The following is a 27,826-nucleotide window of genomic DNA, read 5'->3' on the forward strand; positions in this document are numbered from 1 at the left end:
GGTTAGCCCCAGCCTGGGCAGAACTAGAGAAGGGCTGGGCTGGCTGGGCTGAGAACTCTTCCCCAACTTCTTCATTCTGTGGTTCTGTGTAGCAGTTAATGCAGAGTCCAAAGCCAATGAATTTCTCATGGCATCACCAAATGTCTCAGTGCACCTGGTGAGTGCTGCTGGTGCCAGGATAGGGCTGTGTAAGAGCAGGAAAGCTCTTCCTAGTGAAGAGCTTCTTCACTGAGCCATCTTTGCTGTGCTGCTGAATTGATTGGATTCTCCTTCAGTTCAATCGATCATTAGTGGGTGACTGTGTGTCTGAAGCTGGCATCAGTTAGCTCCTAGCAGGCATGGAGACACACTTAATAACTTGTAAGGCTGATGGGATGGATTAAATACACCAACCCCAAAAGAAAACCAGCCCCAAACCCTCTTAAACCACCTCTGAGGACACAAACTAATTCACTGAAGACACTCCACAGCTGTTCCATTGAGGGGAATAAAGTTTTCACTGGACCTGCACTTGGGGCACAGCCACCCCAGGAAGGCTACAGGCTGGGGGCAGGGTGGCTGGGAAGTGCCCAGCAGGAAAGGACCTGGGAGTGCTGGGTGCCAGCAGCTGGAGAGGAGCTAGGGGGTGCCCAGGTGGGCAAGAAGGGCACCAGCAGCCTGGCCTGGAGCAGCAACGGTGTGGGCAGCAGGAGCAGGGCATGGATTGTGCCCCTGCCTGGGCACTGAGGAGGGCACACCTTGAGTGCTGGGTTCAGTTCTGGGCTCCTCACTCCCAGAAGGACCTGGCTGCTGGCACCCACACCCCCAGGTCCTTCTCTGCTGGGCACCTTCCAGCCACTCTGCCCCCAGCCTGGAGCACTGATGGATTGGAGCAGACTGGGTTGGAGCAGACCGGGTTGGAGCAGACCTTCAGTTTGCTTGAGCTTTCCCTAGTGGTTGGTGCTTTGCTGTTTCCACACTGCATGCTCAGGCAACCCAAAGAGAGAACTCCTTCAAAAGAGAGGAAAATGAACCCATTCCAGGTGGGAACACCCAGCAGGAATGAAGCAAAGCCCCTCCAGATCCACCATGAAGGAATCCTGTCAGTTGTCAACATCTTATGCTGGAGATGGAGTGCATGAGATCCTCTCCTTTTTCTTCTCATGGTGGGCAAAGCAGAGCTGGGAGAGGTGAGGCAAAAGGCTTCCCTGCACCCTCACACCTTGCAGGCACTGCTCAGCAGCAGAGCTTCAGCCTGGTTGTCTTCCTTCACTGAGCATCCCTTGCCATCTGCTGGCTGAACCATCACAGCAGAACTGCTTCTGCCCACAGTTGGATTCCTCTTTCTTTCTGTTCCTAATGATTTAATTGGGAAGGAATCAGCCTTGCATTGCCTTCAACCAGCTCTGAGGTCTGCCTTTGTTTATATCCTCAGCAGTTTGAACTCTTCCTCGTCTTGGTCACTGGAGAGAAAAAAAAAATGGCACTGCTCCCCTCCTGAGGGATGCTTTGCTGGGTGCTGGTTTAAGGGGAGAAGTGTTCTGATCTTGAGCAGGATTCAGGCAAAGTCTTCAAGGAGCAGAAAAAAACAAACAAACAAAAAAAAAAGGCAAACATCAGCAAAAATCAACCAAAAAATCAACCAAAACCGCACACCAAAAGCAAGCAAATAAACCTCCAAAGAAACACAGTACCCAATAAAAGAAACCCTGAGCAAGCAACAGGAACCTAAAGAAAAAACCCCAAGCAAACACAAAACCCAAAGAAAACAAAATTGAAGAAGAGAACAAAAACCACAAACAAAAAAACCTCCAGGAAAAAAAAAATCAAACAAACAAATAAAACCCCAAACAACCCCCCCAAAAAAAAAGCTTGAAGGAAAACCTCAACCAACCACAAAAGCAAACAAATAAAACCCCAAACAACCCCAAAAAAAAAGCTTGAAGGAAAACCTCAACCAACCACAAAAGCAAACAAATAAAACCCCAAACAACCCCCAAAAAAAGCTTGAAGGAAAACCTCAACCATTCACAAAACTAAACAGAATCCCAAAGCAAACACAAAAACCCCAAACAAGCAAAAAAAATCCAAACAAACCCCCCAACCAACCCAAAAACCCCATAAACAATAAAAACCCCCAACAATAACTCCATGAAACCCCAAACCAAATCAAAACAAACCCAAAATGACCCCAAACCACCCAACAGGTTGCTGAGAACCTGGCTGCAAAAGCCTCCAGGGATGAGGCTTCCACCACCTCCCTGGGCAACCTGTGCCAGTCTCTCACCACCCTCCTGGGGAGGAACTTCTTCCTGACATCTCAGCTCTTCCCTCCTGCAGCTTGGATCCATCCCCCCAGTCCTATCCCTCCCTGACACCCTCAAAAGTCCCTCCCCAGCTTTCTTGTAGCTCCCTTCAGAAGGCCACAAGGAAGGTGTCAGGGTTCAATCCATTGTCCTTCATCCTGGCACTCCCAGCCCTTGTCCAAAGTGCCTGGAGCTCTCCTGGAGCCTCTTCAGGTCTGAGGTCTCCCTGGAGCCTTCTCCAGACTGCACAACCCCAACTCTCTCAGCCTGTCCCCATAGCAGAGCAGCTCCAGCCCCCTGCTCATCCTTCTCTGGACACCTTCCAGCACAAACTTTGCAGCACTTCACTCACAGCAGAACAGAAAAATGTCAGGAAGCAAATCCAAAGCCTTGTGGAGAGCAGCCAGGTGACAGAGGCTGGCTGGAAATGGAAAACTAAATAGTCAGGGGAAAGAAAAATCCCTCAAAATGGGAATGGTTAAAGGAGGAGGAGCAGTCTCTGGGTGTCTCATGGCTTGATGCAGTGATGGCTGCCAGGGGAGGCTTAGGTTGGAGATCAGGACACAGCTGTGTCCTGCAGGAATGGTCAGGGACTGGAGCAGGCTGCCCAGGGAGGTGGTAGAGTCCCCATCCCTGGAGACATTCCAAAGCCACCTGGACATGTCCCTGTGTGACCTTCCCCAGGTGATCCTTCTTTGGCAGGGGGGTTGGACTCCCTCTCCAGAAATCCCTTCCAAGCCCTGCAGAGGTTCCTGAGATGGTTTGGGCTGGAAAGGGCCTTGAAGATGAGGCTGTGAAGTACTCAGAGAGTTCTGAGAGCTTTAAATCTCCTTCCTCTACCACAACTCTTTAGAGACCCATTTTGGATTCCCTGGGAGGGGACAGCCTGGTGGATTTAGCTGCAGAGAACCACTGCAATATTTCCTGGAGCAGGCCTTCAAAACCCTGCTTGATTTTCTAGTGCAGTGGCTAGACAAGAACCTCCTGGATGGCAGAGCAGCTGCTGCCCCACCAAACACACAGGAGCACAAAGGAATTCCATCTGCAGGAGCTCAGCAGCTTTACTGCTCAAATGATGTTGAGCTGCTGAGCTGCACAGAGCTCTCCTGCAGCTGCAGCCCAGCTCCTGGGCTGGGGCAATGTCCGCTTAGCAGTGGAGCTTCTTTGGGCAGGGGGAGGAGGTTAGGCTGAGTGCTCCATGGTGGAAAACTGCAAGTGAGGAGGAGCTGCTGAGGCTGAAGGAGCTTGGCTGCAGGAGGGATGAGCCTGGCTGCAGGAGGGCTGAGCTTGGCTGCAGGAAGGCTGAGCTTGGCTGCAGGAGGCTGAGTTTGGCTGTAGAAGGGCTGAGGTTGGCTGCAGGAAGGCTGAGCTTGGCTGCAGGAGGAATGAGGTTGGCTGCAGGAAGGCTGAGCTTGGCTGCAGGAGGAATGAGCTTAGCTGCAGGAGGAATGAGCTTAGCTGCAGGAGGGCTAAGCTTGGCTGCAGGAGGCCTGAGTTTGGCTGCAGGAGGGCTAAGCTGTGCAACCATTCTGGGTGATGCTTTAGTGTCTCAAAGCTGTTCTTGCTTTGCCTGCTCAGTAATCTCCAAGATCTTCAGGGATGTGAAGGTCTATCCCCAGCTCCCAAAGAAAGATTGTAGAGGTCAGGCAGGATCCAGCTCTGTGTTCTCCCTTCCTACAGCTTTTCCTTATGCTGTATCTCTGGTGCTGGGTTCAGTTCTGGGCTCCTCATTCCCAGATGGACATTGAGGGCTGGAGCTGGTCCGGGGAAGGGCAACAGAGCTGGGAAAGGGTCTGGAGAAGAGGGCTGGGGAAGGTTCTGAAGCAGCTGAGGGAGCTGGGGATGTTCAGTGTGGGGAAGAGGAGGCTGAGGGGAGACCTCCTTGCTCTCTACATCTCCCTGAGAGGAGGCTACAGGGAGCTGGGGGCTGGACTCCTCTCCATGAGAAGAAGAAATATAACAAGAGGAAATGGCTTCAAATTGCACCAGGGGAGGGTTAGGTTGGAGAGGAGGAACAATTTCTTTGCTGCAAGAGTGGTGAGGGACTGGCAGAGGCTGCCCAGGGAGGTGGTGGAGTCCCCATGCCTGGAGGGGTTCCAGAAAGCTGTGGCCATGGCCCTTGAGGCCAGGGTTTGGTGGTCATGGGGGGGCTGGGTTGCTGGTTGGCCTGTGTGGTCTCAGAGGGCTTTTCCCCCCCAAACCCTTCTGTGGTTGTCCTGTGGCAGGAAGCAGAGGCACTGCAGCATAAGTCACTTCCCCATGAGTGTCAGCAGTGCCAGTGGTGCCTCACATGGGCAGGAGATTCAGGGACAAAGGAGTTTACAGAGGCAAGCTCTGGGCTGCAGGAAAAATGAGACTTGATCACTGAAGCCTTTCTGGTGATGATCCTAAGAGGAGTTAATGAACTTGAAAAAAAGGTGTGAGCTCTCCTGAGACAGCCTCCTGGTGACTGGGAAGCAATGAGACAGATCTGCAGAAGCAGCTGTGACAAGACACAGCCAAAGGAGGGGCAATCAAAGCAGATCTCAGGAGTACTTGCTGGGGTGGAAATGCAAGGAAGTGTTATTTACCTTTAAAAAAAAAATCTACAACTTTAGACTCTTTAGCCCTACATTGAGACTGGAGATGAGGAGGAGATTCTTTCCAGTGAAGGTGGGGAGGTGCTGGAACAGGTTGCACTGAAGGGGGTCTGCAAGAAAGCTGGGGAGGGACTTTGGGCAAGGGGTGGGATTGCCAGGATGAGGGACAATGGCTTTGAGCTGGGAGAGGGGAGATGAGGAAGAAATTCCTGACAGTGACGGTAGGGAGACACTAGCACAGGTTTCCCAGGGAGGCTGTGTATGTCCCCTCCCTGGAGGGGTTCAAGGTCAGGCTGGATGAGACCTTGAGCAACCTGAGCTGGTGGGAGGAGTCCCTGCCCATGACAGGGGGGTGGAACTGGATGCTCCTGAAGGTCTCTTCCAGCCCAACCCATTCCATGATGCTGTGGATCTTCTGCCTGCAAGTATTGTATGATGCACTTGAGGAGCATCAAGGGAGCCCAACACAAACCCAAAGGTGTTTTATTTGTTGTAAACCAAGAAATAGCCAGAAACAGAAAAACCCAACGGAAACAAAGGCTGCACCAGCTTGCCCAGGGAGGGGAAGGAGGCCACAGCCTGAGTGCTGGGGTCAGTTTTGGGGCTCTCACTCCCAGAAGGACATTGAGGGCTGGAGCAGGTCCAGCTCCTGGAGGGACTGGCAGAGGCTGCCCAGGCAGGTGGTGGAGTCCCCATGCCTGGAGGGGTTCCAGAAAGCTGTGGCCATGGCCCTTGGGGCCAGGGTTTGGTGGCCTTGGGGGGTTGGGTTGGTGGTTGGTCTGGGTGGTCTCAGAGGGTGTTTAGTGTGGAGAAGAGGAGGGGTCCCTGGGACCAGCTGATAGGATGAAAAGAAATGGCTGAGGTTGCACCACTGGAGGTTTAGGTTGGAGATTGGAAGAACCTTTCCTGCTTGGAAGGGTTCTCAGAGCCTGGCCCAGGGAAGTTGCTGAATCCTCATCCCTCCAAGCTGTGGTGGTCCTCCAGGACATGGCTTAGAGGTGGAATTGGCAGTGTCAGACTTAGAGTTGCACTTGAAGACCTCAGAGGTCTTTGCCAGCCCACCTGATGGTATGACTCCAGGATTCTATTTTAAATCTGACAAGTTCTAGGCCTTCCCAGTCCTTGCCCATTTCTGTCACATGGGGATGGAAAATTGCAGGCATTTTCTTTTACCAGAATGAGAAACAATCAAACTTGGAACATTTAATACTTGGATCATTTTCCTGCCTATTTCCTTCCCTCCCAGGGTATTGATTTGACTTCATAGGGGGTTTTATTCTGCTTTATTTCTCATTTCAGAGGATGAATGCTGACCAATTCTTTCTAGCCAGGTAAAAATGGCAAGAGAAGCCCTCCCAGAATGAGTCCCAGAGCCAGCAGGGAAAATTGCTGTCACCCAGCTAAAGGAGATGAACCATTTGAAATGTGGCTCCTTAATAGTCCTCATTTTGATGAAGATTATGATAAGTAAAGGGAATTGATGAAATAATAATGACACCAGGGAGCAGAACTGGGTGTACATTCATTAGACACTGCCTGAGGGTCCCTTCAGCACCTCCTGAGGAATACAGATGCTTCTGCACCTCACAGTAGGCATTTTTGGTGCTCAGTCTGGCAGGGAGAGCAGCTGCCCAAGGAGAGGAGTTGCCCTAGGAGGGACTGGAGAACAGGAAAGGCAGCAAGAGACTCACTGAAGTGGAAGCAAAGCCTGCAGAAGGTGAAGGTGAACTTCTGAGGTTTAGTGAAACTTTATCCTGCTCAAGCCTCTCTTCATCACAGGATCCTTGAGGGTAGAAAAGCTCTCCAAGATCATCCAACCATCAACCCAACCCCACCAGGGCCCCAGGTGCCATGGCCACAGCTTTCTGGAACCCCTCCAGGCATGGGGACTCCACCACCTGCCTGGGCAGCCTCTGCCAGTCCCTGACCACTCTTGCAGCACAGAAATTTTCCCTCCTCTCCACCTCTCCTGGCACAATTCTAGGCCAGTTCTTCTATCACCTGAGACTAGGGAGCAGAGCCCAACCCCCAGCTCCCTGCAGCCTCCTCTCAGGGAGCTGGAGAGAGCAAGGAGGTCTCCCCTCAGCCTCCTCTTCCCCACACTGTACACCCTCAGCTCCCTCAGCTGCTCCAGACCCTTCCCCAGACCTCTTCTCCAGACCCTCCCCCAGCTCTGTTGCCCTTCCCTGGACCTGCTCCAGACCCTCAATTTCTTCCTCATCGTAGTGAGGGCTCCAAAACTCAATTCAAGGCTCCAGGTGGTTTCTCCTCCTGCTCCTCCTTTCCTCTGTAGTTTCCCTGTGTGAGAACTGAATTTAATGCTTAAAAGGATTAGAATAATTTCCTGTTTCAACTACAAGCATGAGCATGGGGGGGAAAAAAAGGAACTTGTTAAGAGGATTACTTGTTGGGCGAGTGTCAGGACAGAGCTTTCAGCCTTAATTCTGAGAGGTCTCAGTCTCCTGGTTTAGAAGTCAAACCTTCAAGAGTTTTACATGTCCCCTTTTGTCCCCAGAGAGCAGAGCCACAAAAGGAAGCTGCAGGATGCATTCAGGAGGCAAGGTGCTGGGCAGGGAGTGGTGAATAAGGGAATGTGCAGCATGGGGAAATCCCTCCCTGGGAAATGCTCTCAGAGCTGCCAGTGGGGGCAAGGGAGGAGGATGTGAGCAACAAAAAAAGAGGTTTTCAGCCACTACAGGGTGAGGACACAAAAGTCTCTTTGTGAAGATGAGCCAAGGACATAAAATGAGGAGGAGTGGGGAGGGAGGAAGGGGAAGGATTTGAGCTGAAGCCTGTCTGGAACTCACTGGGAGGAGGATGGAGCCAGATGGGTATTGGTCTCTTCTGCCTAGTCTCAAGGGATAGGAGGAGAGGAAATGGCCTGGAATTGTGACAGGGGAGGGTTGGGTTGGAGAGGAGGAAACATTTCTTTGGAGCAAGAGTGGTCAGGGACCGGCAGAGGCTGCCCAGGGAGGTGGTGGAGTCCCCATCCCTGGAGGTGTTCCAGAAAGCTGTGGCCATGGCTCTTGGGGCCAGGGTTTGGTGGCCATGGGGGGGTTGGGTTGCTGGCTGGACTGGGTGGTCTCAGAGGGCTTTGCCAAGCCCAACCATCCCATGTGTTTGTAAATCTCCATGATCAGCTCTGCAGAGAAATGCAGCAGAAATGCACTCATCAGGATTCTCTAGAAAAGTTTTTTTTTTTTGGGGGGGGGAGGTCACTGTTGGGTTTATGTTTGGGTTTTGTTTTTGTTTTTGTTTTCCCCTAACATTTTTTCCATTTGTGGAGTCTTCCAAGATACAGAATCACAGAGTGGTAGGGATTGAAGGGACCTCTGGACATCCTCTGATCAACCCCCCCTGCTAAAGCAGGGTCACCTAGAGCAGGATGCAGAGGACAGTGCCCAGGTGGCTTTGGAATCTCTCCAGAGGAGGAGACTCCACAACCTCTCTGGGCAGAGTGAAGAAGTTTCTCCTGAAGTTCAAGAGAATCTTCCTGGGTTCCAGTTTGTGCCCCTTGCCCCTTGTCCTGTCACTGGGCACTGCTGAACAGAGCCCAGCCCCAAACCTCTTGGCCTCCATCTTTTAGCTGTTGAGCAGCATTCAGTAGATACTCCCTCAGGCTGCTCTTCTCCAGGCTCTGGTCTTCTAAACAGCCTGGAGGTGTTGCAGGGAGGCAGAGCTGTGGTGCTGAGGGCCATGGGTTAGCCCCAACCCTGGCAGAGTTAGGGAATGGTTGGGCTGTCAGACCTGGAAGAGCTTTTCCAGCTGAAAGAATTCCATGACTCTCATTAATGCTGTTTCTAATCTCCTTCTCTTCTTGTCTGATCGACTCCAGCTTAGAGATCTCTTATCCCAACCATCCCAGAAATCCCAGCCCCTCTGGCTGCTGGAAACCATGGGGAACACCATTCCTCTTTCAAAGCTCAGTTTCTAAGCTTTTAGAAGTCCTTGAGATATTTTCATTCCTTTGTTTTTTTTCCTTTCCTATCTGGGTCAGACGTTGCAGGGGTGGGGTTAGGAGTGTGGTTTGTTTATTTTTGAGGGGGGGGGTTGCTTATTTGATTGGTTTGGGTTTGCTTCTGCTTTGGGTTGGGTTGGGGTTGGTTTGTTTGGGTTGGGTTGGGGTTGGTTTGTTTGGGTTGGGTTGGGGTTGGTTTTTTTGGGTTGGGTTGGGTTGGTTTGTTTGGGTCGGGTTGGGTTGGTTTGTTTGGGTTGGGGTTTGTTTGGGTTGGGTTGGGGTTGGTTTGTTTGGGTTGGGTTGGGGTTGGTTTGGTTGGGTTGGGTTGGGTTGGTTTGGTTGGGTTGGGTTGGGGTTGGTTTGTTTGGGTTGGGTTGGGTTGGTTTGTTTGGGTTGGGTTGGTTTGGTTGGGTTGTGTTGGGGTTGGTTTGTATGGGTTGGGTTGGGGTTGGTTTGTTTGGGTTGGGTGGGGTTGGTTTGTTTGGGTTGCGTTGGTGTTTGGTTGATTTGGGTTGGGATTGGTTTATTTGGGTTTGTTTGGGTTGGTGTTTGTTTGTTTTGTGTTGGGGTTGGTTTGTTTGGGTTGGGTTGGTTTGTTTGGGTTGGGTTGGTTTGTTTGGGTTGGGTTTGGGTTGGTTTGTTTGGGTTGGGTGGGGTTGGTTTGTTTGGGTTGGGTTGGTGTTTGGTTGATTTGGGTTGGGATTGGTTTATTTGGGTTTGTTTGGGTTGGTGTTTGTTTGTTTTGGGTTGGGGTTGGTTTGGTTGGGTTGGGTTGGGTTGGTTTGTTTGGGTTGGGTTGGGTTGGGTTGGTTTGTTTGGGTTGGGTTGGGTTGGGCTGGTTTGTTTGGGTTGGGTTGGGGTTGGTTTGGTTTGTTTGGGTTGGGGTGGGGTTGGTTTGGTTGGGTTGGGTTGGTTTGGTTGGGTTGGGTTGGGTTGGTTTGTTTGGGTTGGGTTGGGGTTGGTTTGGTTGGGTTGGGGTTGGTTTGTTTGGGTTGGGTTGGGGTTGGTTTGTATGGGTTGGGTTGGTTTGGGTTGGGTTGGTGTTTGGTTGGGTTGGGTTGGGGTTGGTTGGTTTGGGTTGAGTTGGTGTTTGGTTGATTTGGGTTGGGGTTGGTTTGTTTGTTTGGGTTGGGTTGGGTTGGATTTTTTTTTCCCCTACTGAGAAAAACGAAGTGCTCTCAGCAGGGAGCATGGCAGCAGCTCCTGCTTTGCTCTGACAGTTGCAGGCTCCTTCCTTCCCTCCCAGCTGAAAGCTACTCTGGCACATGTAGCTCCTTCAAGAGTGGTGAGGAGAGCCACAAGGAACCTCTCAGAGCTGCCTGAGAAATTAATTTGCTGGGATGGTGATGAGAACCTGAGCAGAGCAGATGCCTTTTACCCATCCAGCAGCTACCACTGGAGCAATGTTAGTGCAGGCACTGAAAAAAACCAAGGCTCAGACACCCTCATGAATGAGTTTTGATGCATTTTACCTTTATCTCTGAGCTAAGAAGTGTTGCTCCTTTGGCTGGGAAGAAAAACATAGCTGCAGCAAATCACCACCAGAATAAAAGCAGCAGGAGGTCCAAACCAGATCTTTGCAGGCCATTGAATTCCAGCAGGAGCTCATCAGAGCTGCCTAAAACTTTCTCTCCTCTCCTCAGGTGTTTCTGCAACTCAGAAGGGTGACAAGAAACCTGCTGGCTCAGCAGGAGCCTGAGCAGCCTTCCAGGAACATCCAGGCACTGGTGTCAGCAGAAGGTAACTCCTTCTGAGGGTTGGTTGTGAGGAGGGCCTGGAGGAGCATCTTGGCAGCCTTTCATTTCTGCCCTCCACGTGGAGGTTTGTTTTTTTTCTTTCACACCATCAGCTGAAATCTGCTTTTCAGGATTATTTGTGGAGTCTTGAAGACTCCCTGGGTGAGGGCTTAGGGGGACTGCAGGTTCCTCTCTAATATTCTCCTTGTTGGCTCTTCAGCTCATTTGGGACATCAGGAGGGAGTTTCTTTCCTGCAACCCACACCATAGCTTCTTCAGATCTGAGATGATTATAGAATCACAAACTTGTTTGGGTGGGTAAAGCCCTCTGGAGTCATCCAACCCAACCCCACCATGGCCTCTGATGGTTCCAAGTGCCATGGCCACAGCTTTCTGGAACCCCTCCAGGGATGGGAACTCCACCACCTCCCTGGGCAGCCTCTGCCAGTCCCTCACCAGTCTTGCACCCAAGAAATTGTTCCTGCTAATCTCCAGCCTAATCCTCCCCTGGTGCAAGGTGAAACCATTTCCTCTTGTTATATTGCTTTTCTCATGGAGTCCAACCCCCAGCTCCCTGCAGCCTCCTCTCAGGGAGCTGTAGAGAGCAAGGAGGTCTCCCTCATCCTCCTCTTCCCCACACTGAACACCCCCAGCTCCCTCCGCTGCTCCTCCCCAGCCCTCTCTCCAGACCCTTCCCCACCTTTGTTGCCCTTCCCTGGACCTGCTCCAGCCCTCAATGTCCTTCTGGGAATGAGAGCCCAAAACTGAACCCAGCACTCAAGCTGTGCCCTCCCCAGTGCCCAGTCCAGGGGCACAATCCCTGACCTGCTCCTGCTGCCCACACCATTGCTGCTCCAGGCCAGGCTGCTGGTGCCCTTCTTGGCCAGCTGGGCACCCTCTGGCTCATCTCCAGCTGCTGGCACCCAGTACCCCTTGGACTTATTGCAGTTTCCCTTCAGTGTAATCAGATGAAGCCTTTGCTTTATTGTGTCTTTCCTGTTGTTTAGAGAGGCTTTGATCTTCATCCACACTTGATGTGAAAGCCAAGATTTTCCTCCTGTTTGCATCCCTCCCTAGGCTGCCATGGGAAATGGAGCTGAAGCTTGAGGAAGAAGGGTTCTGAAGGTGTGCCCAGTGCTGAAGCAGATCTGAGAGCCAGCTCCAGGTGGAAGAATGAGCCCAGCATCAGCAGCTGTCCTGTGGGTGTGGATTCTCCAGCTGGGGGCTGCAGGAGGGCAGAGGAGATGTGAGAGGCAAAGGACTGCTGAGTGGAGGCTGCAACCCAGAGCTGAGGTCATCACCTGGAGCCCAGGGGAGAACATCTGCTCTGACTTCTACACAGAATGCTGGAGTATGGACCCAAGTGCTGCTGGGGGAAGCTCAGCAAGCCTCAGTGTCCCCCAGCTGTGCCCCTTGCAGCTGCAGCTGGGGGACAGCCTCTTCATCTCCCCGGAGCCGTCCTGCCTGTCCCAGGGCTTCAGCTTGATCAACGTCTCCAGGGAGGAGTTCCTGCACTGCCCCACAGCTGACCTTCAGCAGCAGCTGGTGTTTGCCTGCCAGGCCAGAGGGCTGCAGCAGGTGGCCCCAAAGTGGCTGGGTGTTGGCAGCCATTACTTTGCAGAGCTGCAAGGCAGAGCTCCCTGGCACTGCTCCGGGGGGCTCCGGCTGAATGTGACGGTGAAGCAGCAGCTCTGCCAACCCTCCCCAGCTGAACCCTTCTGCTCTGGCCATGGCAGATGTCTGAGCCACCTCTGGGACCCAGACTATCGCTGCCACTGCTCCTCACACTACTCTGGCAGGTTCTGCCAGAGCTTTGATGTCTGTTCCACCAAGCCCTGCCGCAACAATGGCTCCTGCACGGGGAGCTCAGAGATTCCCGGGGGTGCCTACCAGTGCAGATGTCCTCCACAGTTCTCAGGTGATGCTTTTCCCTTCCAGGTTGCATGGATCATACACTGGCAGGGATTCATGAATGGGTTGGGCTGGAAGGAGCCTTTCAAGCTCACCCAGTTCCAGCCCCTCTGCCATGGGCAGGGACACCTCCCACCAGCCCAGCTTGCTCAAGGTCTCATCCAGCCTGGCCTGGAACACCTCCAGGGAGGGGACATCCACAGCCTCTGGGGTCAGCCTGTGCCAGTGTCTCCCCACCCTGACTGGAAATAAGTCAGGGAGAGCATCATTAGCCAAATCTCACTGTGAAGGTGGCAGAGGAACTTGGAGCAGGCTGCCAAGAGATGTTTTGGAGTCTCCTTTCCTGGAGGCATTCCAAACCCACCTGGCTGTATTCCTGGGTGTTTTTCTCTGGCAGGAGGAGCAGCTGAGGGAGCTGGGGGTGTTCAGTGTGGAGAAGAGGAGGCTGAGGGGAGACCTCATTGCTCTCTACAGCTCCCTGAGAGGAGGCTGCAGGGAGCTGGGGTTGGGCTCTGTTCCCTGGGACCAATGGATAGGATGAGTGGTGAAAATGGTTGCCCCAGGGGAGGTTTAGGTCAGAAATTAGAAGCAGCTTTTTGACAGAAAGAGTTCTCCAAGCCTGGCCCAAGCTGCCCAGGGAGGTGGCTGAGTGCCCATCCCTGGAGGTGTTTCTGAGGCAGAGCTGTGGTGCTGAGGGCCCAGCCTGGGCAGAGTCAGAGAATGGCTGGGCTTGGAGGATCCTAAAGGGTTTTTCCAACCAAGAGCAGGACCCAGCACTTGGCTTAGTTAAACTTCACACAACTGGCCTCAGCCCCATGGATCCAGCCTGACCCTCTGCAGACCCTCCCCACCCTCCAGCAGACCACCAGTGCCACCCAGTGCAGTGCCACCTGCCTTACTTTAGAACTTCAGGAATGGTGGTGGCAAATACCACGGGAGCTCAACTGCCCTCCATCCCCCTCTCTGCCCAATACAATGCCTCATGCCACAGCTAAATGAATGATTTCAGGGGGGGAAGGGAGGGGAAAGGTGAAATTTTGCTAACTGTTCCTCTTGTGTGCTTTGACCTAGGCCAAAACTGCACAGAAGTAGTTGGGCAGTGCCAGCCCCAGGTGTGCCTCAAGGGTAACTGCACCAACATCACCCCAAACACCTTCCTCTGTCAGTGTGAAAAGGGCTTTGCAGGTGAGGAACTTCTTGAGCGCTTTGTCTCCTGGGAGTGGTTTCTGTCTTCTAGTGCTGGACTGGACTCTTGCCTGGGGCAATCCTTTTGCTTTGTGAAAGGTCTCAGAGGGTTGTTGCAGGGTTTGCACATTCCCTTTGGTTTGGTTGTTCAATCAGAATTCCAGGAAGGAACTGTTCTTAGGATCACAGAATGGGTTGGGTTGGAAGGGACCTCAGAGATCATCCAGTTCCAACCCCCTGCCATGGGCAGGGACACCTCCCACCAGCCCAGCTTGCTCAAGGCCTCCTCCAGCCTGGCCTTGAACACCTCCAGGGAGGGTATCCACAGCCTCCCTGGGCAACCTGTTCCAGTCTCTCCCCACCCTCACTGCCAAGAATTTCATCCTCAACTCCAGTCTCACTCTGCCATCTCCCAGCTCAAAGCCATTGTCCTCATCCTGGCATTCCCAGCCCTTCTCCAAAGTCCCTCCCCAGCTCTCCTGCAGCCTTTCAGGTGCTGGAAGGCTGCTCTGAGGTCTCCCTGGAGCCTTCTCTTCTCCAGGCTGCACAGCCTCAACTCTCTCAGCCTGTCCTCACAGGGGAGGTTCTAAAGTGGACTAGAGTGACATAAGGGACCTTTGGGCTACAATGTGACTTTTGGTGACCCTCCTTATGCTTTTTGGGGCCACTCTATGCCCTTTGGGGCCACTCTGTGACCTCTGAGGCCACTCTATGACCTTTGGTGCCACTCTATGAACTTTGGGGCCACTCTATGACCTTTAGGGCCACTCTATGACCTTTGGTGCTACTCTATGACCTTTGGTGCCACTCTATGACCTTTGGTGCCACTCTATGACCTTTGGTGCCACTCTATGCCCTTTGGGGCCACTCTATAGCCTTTGAGGCCACTCTATGACCTTTAAGGCCACTGTATGACCTTTAGTGCCACTCTATGCCCTTTAGGGCCACTCTATGACCTTTAGTGCCACTCTATGCCCTTTGGCGCCACTCTATGACCTTTGGTGCTACTCTATGACCTTTGGTGCTACTCTATGACCTTTGGTGCCACTCTATGAACTTTGGGGCCATTCTATGACCTTTAGGGCCACTCTATGACCTTTAGTGCCACCCTATGACCTTTGGTGCCACTCTATGACCTTTGGGGCCACTCTATGACCTTTGGTGCCATTCTATGACCTTTGGGGCAACTCTATGACCTTTGGGTCCAGTCTATGACCTTTGGTGCACTCTATGACCTTTGGTGACCCATTTATTTATTTATTTATTTACTTCTTTCCCAGTGTTCCAGAAAGGTGTGGCCATGGCACTTGGGGCCATGGCTTGGTGGTCATGGTAGGGAGTTGGGTTGATGGTTGGCCTGGATGGTCTCAGAGGGCTTTTCCCAATCCAAACAATTCCATGGTTCTATGATATAGGACCATGGAGATGAGAGAGGATGTTCACAGCTGGATCCCATCCATGTTTATCCTCCTCCTACTGTGGCAGGTAGGACAAAGGAAGTCTCAGTCATTAATTCATTGATGCTGTGGTTCTGCAAATGTGGTTTGGCACTGGAAGGGAGGTGGTGGAGTCCCCATCCCTGGAGGAGTTCCAGAATGGTGTGGCCATGGCACTTGGAGCCATGGTTTGGTGGCCATGGTGTGGTTGGCTTGATGGTTGGACTCTATCTTAGAGATCTTTTCCAACCCAAACAATTCAGTGATTGTCAAATACATCTCCAATGCAAAGTTCCGGAGAAGAGGATCAGAAGCTGGGTGATTTGGAATGATCATGACATAGAATCATAGAATCATCAGTCAGGGTTGGAAGGGACCACAAGGATCATCCAGTTCCAACCCCCCTGCCATAGGACCTCTGTAGTCCTAATGTCAGCATCCCCTTCTAAGCTGTGCTAGGGAACATAAGATGGAAATCCTGTGAAGGGTCACTGAGCTCATCATTTATTGGTGTGTCTTGATTAAACCAACCCTCAGAGGCACAGTGATTTTACTTCTGATCTATTGGACAGATCAGAGGCTTGGCAGAGAAAAGCTTGGACCAGAAAGTGAATCTAAAGCCACCTTATTGTAAACACTCCCTGGGGGTCAGGGTGGCTTCAGAGACTCTTCCTCCTTGTGCTGCTGTTGGGATAAGAGAAGTGGAAATGCTCAGGAGAAGGTTCTGTAAGAATGAGATCAGTCTAAGGCTGGAACTTGGATGTCCAAGGACAACCAAAAGGGTTTCAAATGTCTCCTTCTTGGCAGCATCAATTACCTCTGGTAAGCATGGAGTATGAACAAGTTATGGCACAGAGATGCAGAGGTGAGGGGGGAAAAAACAGAGAAAGAGGAAAAAAAAAAAAACAGAGGAAGAGGGGAACCCCCCTGAGGAAGAAGGGAACCCCCATGAGGAAGAGGGGAACTCCCCAGAGAAAAAGAAAAATCTCTACAGAAAGAGAGGTGAGGGGAAAAAAATAAAACAACACAAAAAGAGGGAAAAAACTGCACAGAAAGAGGAAAAACTCTACAGAAAGAGGCAAGATCCCACAGAAAAAAGCGGAAAATGCCACAGAAAGAGAGGAAAATGACACAGAAAGAGAGGAAAATGACACAGAAAAGGGTGGGGGGGTTGAAACCCCAAAAGGAAAAGGGAGAGACCCCCCAGAAAGAGGCAAACCCTGACAAAAGGAGGGCAAAACCTGACAGAAAGAGGAAGAGACCCCCCAGAAAGAAGCAAACCCTGACAAAAGGAGGGAAAAACCTGACAGAAAGTGGGAGAGACCCCCCAGAAAGAAGCAAACCCTGACAAAAGGAGGGCAAAACCTGACAGAAAGAGGGAGAGACCCCCCAGAGAGAGGGAAATGCTCCCAGAAAGGAGGACTCTAGAGGTGCCTTCCAGCTGCTCCCATTCTCTGGCTGAATCAAAGAGAAGTTCAGCAGCCAAAGTGGGAGTGCAGGGAGTCCAAGGGGGGGTGGAGTTCTAACCCACCCCAGGCAGATGCTTAGGTTGGATTTCAGGGATTTTCCTAGGCTGTGCTGTAGGGTTTCTGCTCCAAGGCAGGCTGCAGGCTGCAGGCAGAGCAAGGCTGGGGTGGGTTTTGGTCCTCTCCCTTCCCCAGCCCCATTGTTTCCTTCAGGTAACCACCAGCCCCGAGCAGGAGAACCTTTCCACGAGCAAAATTTGAATCTGCTGATTTGAATCTGAATGCAGGTTGGGGCTCCCTGCCCTGTTGTGAGCTAATGAGAGTGGCAGGAGGTAGATGAAGGACAAAGACTTCTGTTCGAAGAGGCTGGGAGGTGGGAGCAGGGCTGGGTTGTGGAGGATGGAAGGAGGATTGTTGTTGTTGTTGTTGTTGTTGTTTTGCCTTCCTTTTCCTCAACGACTCCACAGAATGGCTCTGAATAGAGAGGGGAAAGCAGCTGAGCAGTGCAGGGTGCAGGGGCTGCAGCAGCTTTTAAGCAATGCAAACAAAATGTTGTGACCATCAGGGAGCAAAAGAAGAGCTACAAACACTGTGTCTGCACTTCACAAGACCCAGGAGAACACAGAGCTGGCTGTATCCACGAGGGATGATCCCAGAATGGCTTGGGCTGGAAGGGACCTTCATGGTCATCCAGTCCCAACCCCCCCCTGCCACGGGCAGGGACACCTCCCAGGTTGGATTCAGTGATCAGCAAGGCTGGTGGGTGAGAGGTAGCTCAGACCTGAGGGCAAACAAGCTTCTGAGGGGTTTGGAGAGCAGCTCTGGTGAGGAGAGGCTGAGGGAGATGGGGGGTGGTTAGCCTGAGGAAGAGGAGGCTGAGAGGAGCCCTCGTTGCTCTCTGCAGCTCCCTGAGAGGAGGCTGCAGTGGGGCTGGGGTTGCCCTCTTGTCCCTAATAACAGAACAAGAGGAAGTGGTAACAAGCTGTGCCAGGGGAGGGTTAAGTTGGAGATTAGGAAAAATGTCTTTGCTGCAAGAGTGGTCAGGGACTGGCAGAGGCTGCCCAGGGAGGTGGTGGAATCCCCAGCCCTGGAGGTGTTCAAAAAAAACAAAGAGATGTAGCACTTGGGGCCATGGTTTAGTGGCTATGGAGGTGTTGGGTAGAAGGCTGGACTGGATGACCTTCAAAGCCTGTCCCAACCAAAGCATTTCTATGGTTCAGTGACTCTGGCACTGCACCTTGAGGTGCTTCATTACTCTGTCTTGCTATCCTCTGCAGACAGACACTCATCACTCCCTTTGTCCAGGAGAAATCCATTGCACTGCAGGAGCTAAGAGCTGCACAAGTGTTCAGTACAACCACCCCCTGGCTTCAGTCTCCTCCTTTTGTTATTGGCCTTTAAAAGCAGCAGGTTGCTCTCTACTCAATTAATGTTTTGGAGGAGATCACTTAGCAGCCACCACTTCATCAGCACTTGACAACTGAAGAACGTTTTGCTCCTGTCTGTGGTGGGTTTGTTGCTATTGCTTGGGAGGAAAACAAGCAAACAAACAGAAAAAAAATAGAAAACATCCTCAGAAGTGCTCCTGAAACCAGTTTTATTCACAGGACAGAAGGCCTAAATGTTGTGTGTGAAATCCTTGTGCAGAACAGGAGTTGTGTGGATGAATCCCAGCATTGATGAGGTTGGAAAAGACCCTTAAGGTCATCAGATCCAACCAGCAACCCAGCCCCACCATGGCCACTAATCCCTGGCCCCAAGTGCCATGGCAACAGCTTTCTGGAACACCTCCAGGCATGGGGATTCCACCACCTCCCTGGGCAGCCTCTGCCAGTCCCTGACTACTCCTGCACCAAAGAAATTGTTCCTCCTCTCCAACCTAATCCTCCTCTGGGTTCACTCTTGCAGTACAGAGGCCACCAGGATGCTGAGGGGGCCTGGAGCAGCTCTGTGAGGAGCAAAAGCTGAGAGCTCTGGGGCTGAGAGCCTGGAGAAGAGCAGCCCCAGAGGGAATCTGAGCAATGCTCAGCAAGAGCTAAGGGGTGGGAGGCAAGAGGCTGGGGGCAGACTCTGCTCAGTGGTGCCCAAGGACAGCACAAGGGGCAGAGGACACAGACTGGAACCCGGGAGGTTCCACATGAACAGGAGAAGAAAGTTCTTTGGTGAGGGTGCTGGAGCAGGCTGCCCAGAGAGATTGTGGAGTCTCCTTCTCTGGAGAGCTTCTAAACCCACCTGGAGACATTGCTGTGCCCCCTGCTCTGGGTGACCATGCATTAGCAGGGGGGTTGGACTGGATGGTGTCCAGAGGTCCCTTCCAAGCCCCACCACTCTGTGACTTCATTAGCTGGCTGCTGGCATCTAGTATTTCTCTCTTCATTAAGCTCCTTCTGACCAAGGTGTGGCAGTTTGCTTGGATACAGATCCCAGCGTCCAGAGGCAGTGCCCTGCAGTTCCCTGCTCCTTCTGACCAAGGTGTGGCAGTTTGCTTGGATGCAGATCATAGTGTCCAGAGGCAGTGCCCTGCAGTTCCCTGCTCCTTCTGACCAAGGTGTGGCAGTTTGCTTGGATGCAGATCCCAGTGTCCAGAGGCAGTGACCTGCAGTTCCCTGCTCCTTCTGACCAAGATGTGGCAGTTTGCTTGGATGCAGATCCCAGTGTCCAGAGCCAGTGCCCTGCAGTTCCTGCTCCTTCTGACCAAGGTGTGGCAGTTTGCTTGGATGCAGATCCCAGTGTCCAGAGGCAGTGCCCTGCAGTTCCCTGTCGCACTCAGCAGGGCCTTTGGAGCACATCAATCTCAAGCCACAGGAGCTGCTTTGCTGCTTCATCTGCTTTTGTTGCTATGACTTATTTCCTCCCCCTGGCTCTTCAGCTTGCTCCCCAGTTAATGTCTTCTCAGCTATGAGGTAGCTGCTCTCCTGTCTGCTCATTAATTACTCTGAAGGTAACAGATTGTCCACCTTTCAGCACTGTCTGCACTGCAGCTTTGTCCATGTCACAATGAATCAAGGTCGTGGAAGTACAGGATGGAGCCATCTGAAAGTGAAGCCTCCTCCCTCTCTCTCTCTCTCTCTCTGTTTATAGCCAGGCAGTCTCTTATTTTAAGAAAATCTTTTTGTATCATCCCCAAAAGAACCTCAGCCTGGTTGAAATTTGTGTGTGGGGAAAAGAAAAAGAGAAAAAGAAAAAGAAAAAGAAAAATAAAAAGAAAAAGAAAAAGAAAAAGAAAAAGAAAAAGAAAAAGAAAAAGAAAAAGAGAAAAAGAAAAAGAAAAAGAAAAAAGAAAGAAAAATAAAAAGAAAAAAGAAAAAGAAAAATAAAGAAAAAGGAAAAGAAAAAGAAAAATAAAGGAAAAGAGAAAAAAATAAAAATTAAAAAAAGAAAAAAGAAAGAAAAAGAAAAAGAAAGAAAAAAAAAAGATAGTTGCCTAAAGAGGTGGAAAGAGCAGCATTCCATGTAATCCTAGGATGGCTCAGGATGGAAGGTACCTCAGAGCTCATCTCCTCCAAGCTCCCCACCATGCCCAGGGACACCTCTCAGCTAGACTCAGCTGTTCAAGGTCTCATCCTGCATGGCCTGGAACACCCCCAGGCAGGAGGCAGCCACAGCCTCCCTGGGCAGCCTGTGCCAGAGTCTCACCACCCTGGCACTCAAGAACTTCTTCCTCAGCTCCAGTCTAACCCTGCTCTGTCTCAGCTCCAAACCATTCCCCCTTGGCCTGTCTCAGACACCCTCATGAGAAGTCCCTCTGCAGCCTTCCTGCAGGCTTCCTTCAGCTCTTTGGGGGCAGTTAGATTTGGACAAACACAATAAGTTTTGTTATTTGAGCCAACAGCGCCCAGCTGGCCAGGAGACCACCAGCAGCCTGGCCTGGAGCAGCAATGGTGTGGGCAGCAGGAGCAGGTCAGGGATTGTGCCCCTGGACTGGGCACTGGGAAGGCCACAGCTTTAGTGCTGGGTTCAGGTTTGGGCTCCCCACTCTCCCAGGAGGACATTGAGGGCTGGAGCAGATCCAGAGAAGGGCAACAAAGGTGGGGAAGGGTCTGGAGAAGAGGGCTGGGGAGGAGCAGCTGAGGGAGCTGGGGGTGATCAGGACTAAGCACATTGCTCTCTTCTGCCCAGGGTGATGCCCTGCCCTTGCCCCAGGGAGAAGCAGCCTTAGCTGTGGGCAGGGTGGTGCTGGCTCAGCAGCTGCCCAGCTGTGTTTGCTTTGGCTATTGCAGAGCCTCTGAACACTGTGGTGAGGCAAGATAAGAGCTAAACAGCCAAGTCTCCAAGGGCTGCTGATGAGTTTTTGCAGCAGGGCTGTAATTTGCTCCCTCAGAGGCTTTCCTCTGATGGAAGCTGATGTTCTCCTCATTCATTTTACTTCACAAATGTCTGTTTTCAAGCCTGCTGATTGGAGCTTTTGTCTGGAGCACCATCAGTGAGCTCTGATGCTGCCTATCTGGTCCAAAATTCAGCTTGTAGCCCTTCTAATCTTCCGTGGAGATCTGCACTCACTCTCCTCTGAGACCCAGATTCACAGCAGCTGAAGGAGGTCTGATTTTGAGCCTTATTGGAGCTCTACATGGGGAGAGCAATGTGTCCTCATGGGGTTTGGTGAGGGAGGTGTCTGCAGGTGCAAATGCTGCCTTCAAATTTCCAAGAGACTCCAAGAGAAAGGAGTTTCTGGAGGAGGGAAATGAGTGCACCCCCAGGAAGCTTGAAGATGACACAAAGCTGGGTGGCAGTGGTCATCTGCTGGAGGGCAGGAAGGCTCTGCAGAGGGACCTGGCCAGGCTGAATCCAGGGGCTGAGGCCAGTGGGATGAGGTTTAACAAAGCCAGGGGCTGGGTCCTGCCCTTGGGGCACAGCAACCCCAGGAAGGCTCCAGGCTGGGGGCAGAGTGGCTGGAAAGTGCCCAGCAGAAAAGGACCTGTGGGTGCTGGGTGCCAGCAGCTGGAGAGGAGCCAGGGGGTGCCCAGGTGGGCAAGAAGGGCACCAGCAGCCTGGCCTGGAGCAGCAATGGTGTGGGCAGCAGGAGCAGGGCAGGGATTGTGCCCCTGGACTGGGCACTGGGGAGGCCACAGCTTGAGTGCTGGGTTCAGTTTTGGGCTCCTCACTCCCAGAAGGACATTGAGTGATGGAGCAGGTCCAGAGAAGAGCAACAAAGCTGGGCAAGGGTCTGGAGAACAGGGCTGGGGGGGAGCAGCTGAGGGAGCTGGGGGTGTTCAGTGTGAAGAAGAGGAGGCTGAGGGGAGACCTCCTTGCTCTCTACAGGAAACAAACCAAAACAAAAGCAGAGAAATGATTTCAAGTCCTTCCTGTTGTAAGTGCTGGGTGGTTACAGATGTCCCAGAGGGTATCTGGGGACTCACAGTGTAGTTAAGAAACAAAGAAAGTAAACAAGAGCTTCTGAAATGCTTCCTTGATATAATAAACACCAATTATATTAATGAGGAATGAAAGGGAAAAACCATTTGGAAGGTGATGTTCCTGGGCGGCAGATGAGGAAGCATCCTTCACCCCAACACTCCTGAGCCTCTTGCTGTTTCTGCCTTCTTCTAGGTGCATTCTGTGAGGAGCCTGCTGACCCCTGTGCCTCTCAGCCCTGCCCCAAGGGCAGCACCTGCCAGTCCCACCACTCCAGCTATGTTTGTGCTTGCCCTGCTGGCTTTCTAGGTGACCACTGTGAAACTGCCATCAGTGGATGCTCCTCAAGGCCATGTCAGAACAGGGGAACCTGCATTGACCTGCCTGATGTAAGTGTCAGCTCCAGAGCTCCCCCTGCCTTGGACACAGAGTGGGCAGTCCTCGATGTCAGCACAGCCTGGGGGGAAGGAGAGTGAGAGCAGCCCTGCAGAAAAGGAGTTGCGGTGCTGGGGAGGGGAGAAGCTGGGCAGGAGCCAGCAATGGGCACTGGCAGCACAGAAGGCCAAGGGCAGTCTGGGCTGCATCCAAAGCAGTGTGGCCAGAGATGGAGAGAGAGGATCCTGCCCTTCTGGTCTGCCTTGGGGAGACCTCACCTGCAGGGATGTGTCCAGATCTGGAGCCCTCAACACAGAGGCATGGAGCTGATGGAGAGGGTCCAAAGGAGGCCACAAAGACGATCAAGGAGTTAGAGCACCTCTGCTATGAGGACAGGCTGAAGGAGATGAGGTTCAGCCTGGAGAAGAGAAGGCTCCAAGGAGACGTTAAAGCTGCCTTCTAGTACCTGAAGGGGGCTAAAAGCAGGCTGCAGAGGGACTGTTCCCAAAGGCCTGCAGGGACAGGACCAGGGACAATGGCTTGAAAGAAAAACAGATCAGATTGAGATTGGATGTGAGGAACAAGTTCTGCAGCAGGCGGCTGCTGGAACACTGCAACAGGTTGCCCAGGGAGGTGGCTGGGGACCCATCCCTGGAGATAGATATTCAAGGTGAGGCTGGACAGGGCTCTGAGCAACCTGATCTAGTGGAGGATATCCCTGCTGAGTGCAAGGAGTTGGAACTAGATGACCTTTAGGGTCCCTTCCAACCCAGACCATTCTGTGAATGTGTGGATTTATGAACCCTTGTCCTGCTGTGAGGTCTCCGCAGTGATGGGAGCCAATATGAATTCCTCTGTTGCCTCAGGTCCCACAGGGAATTCTTTCTGGTTTCCTTCTCTTCCCCAGGACGTGGCTTGTGTCTGTCTGCCCACATCTACTGGCAAGTTCTGTGAGACAGCCCTGAGCCCCTGTGAGGGGTCACCCTGCTTGAATAATGCAACCTGTGTGGTTCAGCAGCACAGCTATAGCTGCAGGTAAGAGTGGAGACTGATTTCACTCCTTTCTTGGATCACCTGATGGCATCAGATGGCACAGAGGGCACAGAGAAGCCATGAACTTGTCCTCTGGGTTTCATTTCTTCGTTCGGGTCTTTCTGCTGTCTTAGTTTTCCTGTCTTAAAACTCTTGAAGTACTCCAAAAAGATGTAGAGCATTGAAGGACACAGAAATTGCTTCCTAATGAATTCTGGAGGATGAAATACCTCAACCTTGACATGCTGAGGGCAACTGAGACACCACTGCAGGTCCCACTGCTGCTCAGGGTGTGTGACCACAGAGTGGTAAGGGTTGGAAGGGACTCTGAGGATCACAGAATGGCTTGAGTTGGAAGAGACCTTCAAGACCATCCAGTGCCAACCCCCTCCCATGAGCAGGGACACCTCCCACCAGCCCAGGTTGCTCAAGGTCTCATCCAGCCTGGCCTGGAACACCCCTAAGGAGGGGAACATCCACAACCTCCCTGGGCAACCTGTTCCAGTGTCTGTCCACCCTCATGGCAAAGATCTTCTTCCTAATGGCCAGTCTAAAATCTACCCTACTCTGGTTTCAATCCCTTCCCCCTTGTGCTACCACCACAAGCCCCCAGCTCTCCTGGAGCCCCTTCAGGTACTGCAAAGCTGCTCTAAGGTCTCCCTGGAGCCTTCTCTTCTGCAGGCTGAACAGCCCCAACTCTCCCAGCCTGGCTCAGCAACTCCATGATTCCATGACTCCACTCACCTCAGGTCTCCATTTGGACATAAATTCATAGATTCATAGAATGGGCTGGGCTGGGAGGGGCCTTAAAGATCATCTACTGCCAATGACAGGTTGGACTTTGATGATCCTTGAGATCTTTTCCAACCTTATTGATTCTGGGATTCTGGGATTGTGTGACATGGAGCCATTGATCCCAACTCTTTGTGAGTTGGCCACCTGCTCAGTTCCTTCTGCTCCTACCCCAGCCCCCTACTGTATGTTTGTGTTGGTTCTGAAAGGAGAGGACAAGTGCCTGGCTTCCTGATTCACAGACCTCCTCAGCAGGCTTTCCCCTGCTCCTTCAGGCAGCACATGAAGTGCTTTCTGCAGAAGGACCACGCTCCAGATGCTCCGTTTGCAAAGAGCAGGAGTGGCCCAGGGTGGAATTCATTCCCTTCTGAACAGCTTGTTAGATGTTCCCACCAAGGAGGACAATTTGTCCTCTTTCCCATGTGCTTGGCTTTTAGCTGCCTGCCTGAAGTAGTACCTCCTTGCAAAGCATGAAGTGAAGCACAGCAAAGGACTTTTCAGATGTGAAGGTATGCAGAAAAGCAGAAAATTGCAAAGCTGTGGCCACACAAAAGCCTGGGAACGAGTCAGGAGAGAACTTGGGAGCTGCAAATCCCTTCCAGGAGCAGGGAACAGAAAGTTACAGCCCTGGCAGAGGAGAGTCAGTTGCAAAGGCTGGAAAGGAAAACGGAAGCAGAGCTCTGGGGGCAGCTTCCCAAAGGAAAAAAGCAAACAAAACAGTGTTGATGATTTTATTAGTACCTAAGTACCTGCTGGAAAACAGCTCCAGAGGGTCACAGAACTGTCAGGGTTGGAAGGGACCTCAAGCTCATCCAGTTCCACCCCCACTGCCATGGGCAGGGACACCTCACACCAGATCAGGTTGCTCAGAGCCACATCCAGCCTGGCTACAAAAACCTTCAGGGATGAGGCTTCCACCACCTCCCTGGGCAAAATGTGCGAGTCTCTCTCCACCCTCATGGGGAAGAACTTCTTCCTAACATCCAATGTGAATCTACTCACTTCTAGTTTTGCTCCATCCCCCCAGTCCTATCAGTCCCTGACCACCCTACAATGGAGAAGGACCTTGGAGTGCTGGTAGACAGCAAGTTCTCCATGGGACAGCCATGTGCCCTCGCGGCCAAGACAGTCAATGGCCCCCTGGGGTGCGTGGAGGAGAGTGTGGCCAGCAGGTCAAGGGAGGTTCTCCTCTAGCTCTGCTCTGCCCTGGTGAGGCCACATCTGGACCATTGTGTCCCGTCCTGGGCTGCCCAGTTCCAGAGGGACAGGGAACTGCTGGAGAGGCTCCAAGCGTGATGAGGAACATCTGTCTGGTGAGGACAGGCTGAGAGCCCTGTGGAGAAGGCTGAGAGGGGATCTGGGCAGTGGCTACAAACACCTTCAGGATGGGCTGCAGGAAGATGGGGCCAGGTTCCTTTCACTGCTCTCCTGTGATAGGAAGGCTGAGAGGATGATGTTGGTAATAATGATAATAATGATAATAATAATAATAGTAATAATAATAATCATCATCATCATCATAATCTATAATAAATATATATAATAATATATATAATATATTATTCTTATTAATATTTAATGATAATTATTGTATCATTATTATGATGATAATAAGAATGAAAACTAGAAGATATTTATTATAATAATCATTATAATTCTTACTATAATTATTATAATAATGTAATTATGTATTATAATTATCATTAGAAGCAAAATTATTTCTTTTTCATTTATAATTATTTTTAATTTATTTTTAATTTATAATTATTTAATGTAACTATATCATTATAAATATATTCTTAATGATACATTTATATATTAAAAATATACAGTATAAATATATATTATAAACATATCTTATAAATAATATAGTTATAATTATTATGAAATATATTTATTATAATTGTAGTTGTTATTATAATTACTTTATTAATAATACATTTATATACGATAAATATATATTATAAATATTATAAATAATATACTTATAATTATTATGTAATTATAATAGATTTATTATAATTATCATTGTTATTATTAAATTATATTATGAATAATGCATTTATATATGATAGATATATATGATAAATTATGTATTTATAATAATTATGTAATTATAGTATATTTATTATAGTTATAATTATTATTACCATAACTTATTATTATTATTATTATTATTATTATTATTATTATTATTATTATTATTATTATTATTATTATTATTATTATTTAATGTTATTGAAAGCATTAACAGCAATTTTCTAGATAGTGATTATGGAGAGCATTAATATTCTTTTCCTAGCCTCTTAGTATGAAAAACTACTTAATAGTCCTTTGCCTAGATTTTTTTTTTTTTTTGGGTCTACATTGCCATTGCAATTTTTTAGATTGCCTTTCTTACAATTATTAATAGCACTTTTCTAGATTGCTGTTGTTAACATCGTTTAAAGTTTTCTAGGCTGCCATTATTAAAAGCATTAATGATATTAATAATACATGATTAGATTGCTTTTATTAAAATTATTAAGAGCAGCTTTCTAGATTGCTGTTATTAAAATAATTAATAGCAATGATCCAGATGTCTATTATTAAAATAAGTAATAGTGGCTTTCTAGATTGCTATTAAAATCATTAATAGCAATTACCTAGATATCTATTATTGAAATCATTAATAGTGGCTTTCTAGATCGCTATTACTAAAATAATTAATGGTAATTATCTAGATATCTATTATGAAAATCACTAATAGTGGCTTTCTAGATTGCTATTATTAAAGTAATTAATAGTAATTATCTAGATGTCTATTATTAAAATCGTTAATAGTGGCTTTCTAGATTGCTCTTACTAAAACAATGAATAGCAATTACCTAGATATCTATTATTGAAATCATTAATAGTGGCTTTCTAGATGGGTATTATTAAAGTAATTAATAGTAATTATCTAGATGTCTATTATTAAAATCACTAATAGTGGCTTTCTAGATTGCTATTACTAAAATAATTAATAGTAATTATCTAAATGTCTATTATTAAAATAATTAATTGTGGCTTTCTAGATTGCTATTACCAAAATCATTAATAGCAATTATCTAGATGTCTATTATTAAAATCGTTAATAGTGGCTTTCTAGATTGCTATTATTAAAATCATTAATAGTAATTATCTAGATGCTTATTCTTAAAATCATTAATAGTGGCTTTCAAGCTTGCTATTATTAAAATCATTAATGGTAATTATCTAGATGTGTATTATTGAAATCACTAATAGTGGCTTTCTAGATTGCTATTATTAAAGTAATTAATAGTAGTTATCTAGATGTCTGTTATTAAAATCATTAATAGTGGCTTTCTAAATGGCTATTTCTAAAGTAATTAATAGTAATTATCTAGATGCCTATTATTGAAATCACTAATAGTGCCTTTCTAGATTGTTATTACTAAAATCATTAATAGTAATTATCTAGATGTTTATTATTAAAATCATTAATAGTGACTTTCTAGCTTGCCGTTATTAAAATCATTAATAGCAATTATCTAGATGTCTATTACTAAAATCACTAATAGTGGCTTTCTAGATTGCTATTATTAAAGTAATTAATAGCAATTACCTAGATGTTTATTATTGAAATCATTAATAGTGGCTTTCTAGATGGCTATTATTAAAATCATTAATGGCAATTACCTGGATGTTTTTTTACTGAAATCATTAATAGTGGCTTT

At 49.6% G+C, this 27,826-nt stretch overlaps 1 protein-coding gene across 1 annotated transcript in view; it reads left to right on the forward strand.

Annotated features, from left to right (window-relative positions):
* Positions 1-11,731: 11,731 nt before the first annotated feature.
* Positions 11,732-27,826, forward strand: part of EYS (eyes shut homolog) — a 103,614-nt gene continuing 87,519 nt past the window's right edge. The window contains exons 1-4 of the mRNA XM_054397483.1: positions 11,732-12,476; positions 13,541-13,654; positions 22,104-22,297; positions 23,191-23,318. Coding sequence (XP_054253458.1) covers positions 11,732-12,476; positions 13,541-13,654; positions 22,104-22,297; positions 23,191-23,318 — 1,181 coding nt within the window. The remainder of the gene's footprint in view (positions 12,477-13,540; positions 13,655-22,103; positions 22,298-23,190; positions 23,319-27,826) is intronic.

This window comes from Indicator indicator, chromosome 2 (genome assembly GCF_027791375.1).
Source record: "Indicator indicator isolate 239-I01 chromosome 2, UM_Iind_1.1, whole genome shotgun sequence".
Lineage (NCBI taxonomy): Eukaryota > Metazoa > Chordata > Aves > Piciformes > Indicatoridae > Indicator > Indicator indicator.